General features: G+C 53.1%; 1 protein-coding gene across 1 annotated transcript in view; it reads left to right on the top strand.

Annotated features, from left to right (window-relative positions):
- The window catches only part of TRIM67 (tripartite motif containing 67), a 48,972-nt gene that overhangs the window by 39,067 nt on the left and 3,905 nt on the right, over window positions 1-6,000 (top strand). The window contains 2 exon segments of the mRNA XM_030934940.1: window positions 826-1,139; window positions 4,643-4,788. Coding sequence (XP_030790800.1) covers window positions 826-1,139; window positions 4,643-4,788 — 460 coding nt within the window.

Below are 6,000 nucleotides of genomic sequence, written 5' to 3' on the forward strand. Positions count from 1 at the left end.
CACGGGAGGTGCAGAAATGAGTCCGACCTAAGCAAAGCCTCAGGCCCAGTCAGCTCTGGGATCCAACTTCCCAGCTGCCTCGACTTCCTCCCAGATAGCGCTTACCCTACCCGGTCCACATCCCAGGGTGGGAGGACATGCAGAAAGGGGCAGATTCTCTCTACCTTCTCATGGCCCCACTTCCCTTCTGTTTTTCTTACTGAGGTGGCACCAAGGGGCCATCAAGGATAGCAAAGGCCCAAGTGCTCGGCAGCCCTTGGGAGGAGTGTGGTGGCCAATGGCCGGGAGAGCTGGGGAGTCTGCACTGCACAAACCGAGGCTGGGGTCCTGGGCTCAACCCTGACAGTGTCAACTGGCCGCATGGCCTGAGCCATTGTCCGACCTTCCTAAGCCCAGGCTTTTTATTTATTTATTTTGTAGAGAGGAGGGTCTCACTATGTTGCCCAGGCTGGTCTTGAACTCCAGGGCTCAAGTGATCCTCCTGCTTCGGCCTCCCAAGTAGCTGGGACTACAGGTACACAGCACCATGCCTGGCTAATTTTTAAAATTACTATTATTTATAGAGACAGGGTCTCACTAAGTCGCCCAGGCTGGTCTCAAACTCCTGGGCTCAAGCAATCCTTCTGCCTCGGCCTCCTTAGGTGCTGGGATTACAGGTGCGAGCCACCATTCCAGTCTAAGCCCCACTTTTATAATCTGTAAAATGGCAACAATAATAGCACTTTTGCAAGGATTAAATGAGCTCAAGATACATTGAGTGCTTCCTATACAGCACTGAGCACAAGTAAGGGCTTGACAAATGCTTCTTGTTATTACTCCTGCCAGCAAGCAGGGTATCTGGGTGCCAGTTTGGCTTCAGCAAGCAGAGACGGAGCTGATGGGCCTGGACTTGGCCCCTCTGTGGGCAGGAGGGAGAATGGCCAGCTTGCAGGGTCTGGGCAGAGGCACAGAGCTGCCCGCCTCTTCCCCAGGACTCAGGAGAGAAGGGGCCCTGCCTACCAGCAAAGAGGCAGGCAGACAGGGTCCTGAGGGCCCTCGGGCAAGTCCTTGGCCCAGATTAGACCTGGCTTCCCTGAGAAAGAAGAAGCTGGTCCTTCCTCTGCAGGAAGGTGCCCCAGGGGCTGTTATAGGAGCTGCAGGTGGGTCCAGGGCACTGAGAGCCTCCAGGTCAATTTTGCCTGGGACTGGGGCCAACGAAGTCAAGGTCAGCTCCTTGAAGTTCCTCACCCCTTCCTGCTGGGGAGATGGCCCTTAGCAGACCAGAAGCAAGGCTCCATAGCAAGGAGGTGGCGCCAGGTGTCCGCAACTTGCAATTCTCCATTTCTGGCCTTGGGGATTCTTCACCCCCATGTCCATCCCCACATGCCAGCCAGTTGTGAGCACAAAATCCCTGGGAGAGGAGAAAGAGTACGGGGCTATGGTGCAGGTGTGTTGGGGGTGGGGGGGCACTGCCTTCTCTGTGTCTGAGAGCCCAAGGCACCCTGGAGAAGCCCAGGCCTCGGGGGCAGTCCCGGAGGACCCATCCCCGTCTGCCCTCCTAACAGAGGCCCCAGTAGTGACACAGGCCAGGACCTGAGTCTCCTGTGTCCACACTGGTGACCCTACTCCCAGGGCCAGTCTCAGGGCAAAGCCACAGCTGTAGGCACCCTTGGCAGACTCGTTTTAGTAGTGAGCACCCCAGCCATGCCCTCTGCTACTGCCCTGTCGAGGGCCCGGTCCTGCTGAGGCTCAAGCGCACATGAGACCAGGGCAGTGGCCAGGATCACTGCAGGGAAGTTAGTGGCAATGACCTGGTCACAGCTCTGAGGACATCAACCCCAGTGGTGCCCATTAACGCCCTGTGGTGACTCAAGCCTGGGTTGACAGTTGCAAAGGAAAGTGAAGCTGGACCAGAAAGAAAACTACGATCTCCATATCCCAGCAGAGGCCCGCTGGGTAACTTGGGAGACCCATCTGTGCGGGTGCTGTGCAAATCACCATAACATACCCTCATCTGGGCTGCAGGCCAGTTCTACGTGGGCAGAGTCAAAGCTTCCTAGAAAATGGAGACCAAAGTGGCTGAAAATACCTCCTCCCAATTCCTGCTGGCTCTGGGGAAAGCAGAAGGGACACTGGTCTTCAGGACCCTCATTCCCAAACAACCTGTGTCCACGGGAGGCAGGATGGGGCCCAATCGCACCTGTTGGTGTGGGAGTTGCAGTGCATGAACCAGCTGCGGTTGTTGTCCACATACATGGCCCAGGCCTTGTCATCCTTGCCCAGCATCATGTCCTTGACCACGCTGGCCCTGGCCACCCCGAAGGCGGGGTCTGGGTGGTTGTCGTACCGGTCCACGTGTAGCTCCCAGTAGTGCACGCCCTTGGAGAACGCAGCTGTGCCCAGCACCACCCGGTCATCATAGCTGCTGCAGGTGGCTGTCTGGTTGTCGTTGGATAAAATGATGTCCCGATGCCCAGAGTTGGGGTCAAATGTGAACCAGGCCACTAAAAAGGAAGGAGGCGAGACGAGCAGGGTCAGGGGATGGAATTTGCTAGTAGTTTCTAACTGGTCAGAGACACAAACACACTCACTTCTGTTAGAAGGTCGGCACCCAGGAGTGAAGGTTCTTTCCTGTATGATTACCACACACGTGCACACACACACACATGCACACGCTCACACACACGCTCTGCTCTGTGTTCATCCAAGTTGCTAGCCCTATGAGCCCGGCCTTGCCAAGGATTTTCAGGCCTCAAAGCTTCAAATCTAGATGCATTTCCCGGTCTTGGTTTCTAAAACCCTTCCAAACGCTCAGACACGTTGTAAGTACAGGAGGAAATAGGCGGGGTGCGGTGGCCCACGCCTGTAATCCCAGCACTTTGGGAGGCCGAGGTGGGTGGAGCACTTCAGGTCAGGAGTTTGAGACCAGCCTGGCCAACATGGCAAAACCCCATCCCTACTAAAAATACAAAAATTCATGGCCGGGCATGGTGGCTCATGCCTGTAATCCCAGCACTTTGGGAGGCCGAGGCAGGCAGACCATGAGGTGAGGAGATGGAGACCATCCTGGCTAACATGGTGAAACCCCGTCTCTACTAAAAATACCAAAAAATCAGTCGGGCGTGGTGGTGGGCGCCTGTAGTCCCAGCTACTCGGGAGGCTGAGGTAGGAGAATGGTGTGAACCCGGGAGGCGGAGCTTGCAGTGAGCCGAGATCACACCACTGCCCTCCAGCCTGAGCGACAAAGCGAGGCTCCATCTCAAAAAAAAAAAAAATTCGGTGGGCATGGTGGTGGGCACCTGTAGTCCCAGCTACTCAGGAGGCTGAGGCAGGACAATCACTTGAACAGGGTGGCAGAGGTTGCAGTGAGCCAAGATTGCGCCATTGCACTGTGGGCTGGGCAACAGAGTGGGACTTCCTCTCAAAAAAAAAAAAAAAAAAAGAAGTACAGGAGGAAATAGATATTGATGAGCCACCTCGTGGGTGGGAGATTTGAGACACAGAGAGGTGAAGTGATGGGCCAAAGTCACAAAGCTCTATTCTCCATTTTGCAGCCCATCAGCCACTGTCCCCTTTTGCTCCCCAGCCCCCCAGTTTGTCGGAAGTGAGGCCCTTACTCTAAAGTCATGACCACAATGCACAGGGCAAGGACCGCTCATCTCTAGGCAGGAGAGTCTAGAGGCAGAAGTTAGTGAGCTCTCCTCTAGGGGCGTACAAAGTGGACTCTGCAGGTGGCACCATTTTCAGAAAAGTGTCCCTGGCTGGGTCTTTGACACCGGCATCTGCTCCTGCTCCTTCTCCTCCCTGCCTCTAGGAGACCATCCAGCTGTGGCAGTCAGAGGACGTGTAGACTCAATGATGAAAACGAATACAGGATTTGCCCTCTTCTTGGAGGCAGTGGGGAGCTGGAAACCGCCTCTGCAGCCTGGGCTGGGCCACGCCGGGTGGGGCAGGACTCTCTTTGGAATGTGATTTCTATTTCTCTCATCGCTCCCTGCTAAGAACTTAGATGATCAAAATTCCACTGAATTAATTTCAACATGCTGTTGTTGCCCAACACCTAGAAGGCTGGGTAGGTGTATAAACCACTGGATGTGAGCTCCGATGCTGGGGGTTAAAGAGCCCTCTTCCGCTGTGAGAAAGGCTCAAATGTAGGGACTGGTGTGGGCCCACTGCATCTATCGTGGAGTTTTCTTGTCTGGGACTGTCCTACTCACTCCTCGGCCCTTGAGAAGTGGGAGAAGTTTAGCCTCCCTCAGCTACTTCACATTTAGTCCAGCACACTGGGGTAAAGAAATGTTTCTTTCGTGGCTTGTAGGCCACGTGGGTGCAGCAAGGAGCTGTGTGTGCAGAGCAGGGTGAGGCGTAGGCACCTCAACAGGCCCCTCCGACCCTGCACTTCCTCCCTCCACCATCTTCAGCAGCTCATCCTTTGCCCTGGTCCACGGGATGAAATGTGGGTTGGCCCTAGAAGTCAATCTTTGTCCTTGGGCTCCTATGGTAGCATTGGTCAGATGCTGTCCATATGGTCCCAGAAGGACACGCCCTTGGAGAACCCAGATGTGCCTAGCACCACCCCCACCCCCACTCCGTCATCATAGGTGCTGCAAGTGGCTGTCTGCTTGTCATTGGATAAAATGATGAATCCGTTCTTCCCACTAAGAGATCCCGATGCTCACCATCGGACGTCTGCAGGACGACAGTTTTACTGTAAGGCCCGACACCAGAAGAGTTGAAAGCTTTGACTCGGGCGTTGTAGGTGCTGTTGAAGTGAAGACCATCGATGGTACACAAAGTCTCCTTACCGACGTACACTTCCTGAAAGAGAGCAATGCTGCTCACCAGGCTCCTCTAGCATTTGGAAAATTCCTCTTAGCAAATGGCTTCTGGAAACACATTGATGTTAAAAGTGCTTTTGCCAGGCGTGGTGGCCTGTAGTCCCAGCTACTCAGGAGGCAGAGGTGGGAACATCGCTTGAGTCCAGACTGGGCAACATTGCAGGACCCCATTTCTAAACAACTTTTGTTTTAATTTTTTTGAGGGACAGAGTCTTGCTCTGTTGCCAGGCTGGAGTGGAGTGGCGTGATCTCGGCTTACCGCAGCCTCCGCCTCCCGAGTTCAAGTGATTCTCCTGCCTCAGCCTCCCAAGTAGCTAGGACTACAAGCATGCACAACCATGCCCAGCTAATCTTTATATATATGTTTTTTAGTAGAGATGGGGTTTCCCTATATGTTGGCCAGACTGGTCTCGAACTCCTGACCTCAGGTGATCCTCCTGCTTGGCCTCCCAGAGTGCTGGGATTACAGGCGTGAGCCACCATGCCCAGCCAAAAAATTTTAAAAAAAATTCTTACCCAAATAGAAGTTAATAAAAAGGGAAATTGCGTTCAGTCATGGCTGGCTCACAGAACTTGACCAACTTGGGCATGAATGCCTTACTACTGGCTGTCTGGCCCCTCTGCCTATGAAGTGGCGAGGCGTGATGGAGTCCTGGTGAGGCGACTTCCCAGGTCTGCAGCCAGCCAGGATACTGACCAGGAACATCCTGACTCTGCCAAGGTCAACCTGGTCTACAAGACTATTGAGCCACAGGGCACATCCACTCCTTTGTCTCCTCCCACCCCTGAGGCTGGCATTTTCCACTCCTTAGCCCTCCTGGAGCTGCTGTTTTCCTGGTCTTTCCAAAGGGTGAGACATTTCTGCATCAGGCCCCAAAGATACTTTTCTTTTCTTTCTTTCTTTCTTTTTTTTCTTCCCTCCCTCCCTCCCTCCCTCCTTTCTTTCTCTTATTCTTGCTCTTTCTCCTTTTCTTGCTTCCTTTCTTCTTCTTTCTTCCTCTTTCCTCTTTCTTCTGTTCTCTCTTTCTTTCCTTCTCTTTCTTTCTTTCTTTTCCTTTCCTTTCTTTTCTTTCTTTCTTCTTTTCTTTCGTTCTTTATTCTTTCTTTCTTTTCTTTCTTTCTCTTTTCTTTCTTCTTTCTTTCTTTCTTCTTTTCTTCTTTTTTCTTTCTTTCTTCCTCTTTA

The sequence above is a fragment of the Rhinopithecus roxellana genome, chromosome 8 (genome assembly GCF_007565055.1).
Source record: "Rhinopithecus roxellana isolate Shanxi Qingling chromosome 8, ASM756505v1, whole genome shotgun sequence".
In the NCBI taxonomy this organism is placed as follows: domain Eukaryota; kingdom Metazoa; phylum Chordata; class Mammalia; order Primates; family Cercopithecidae; genus Rhinopithecus; species Rhinopithecus roxellana.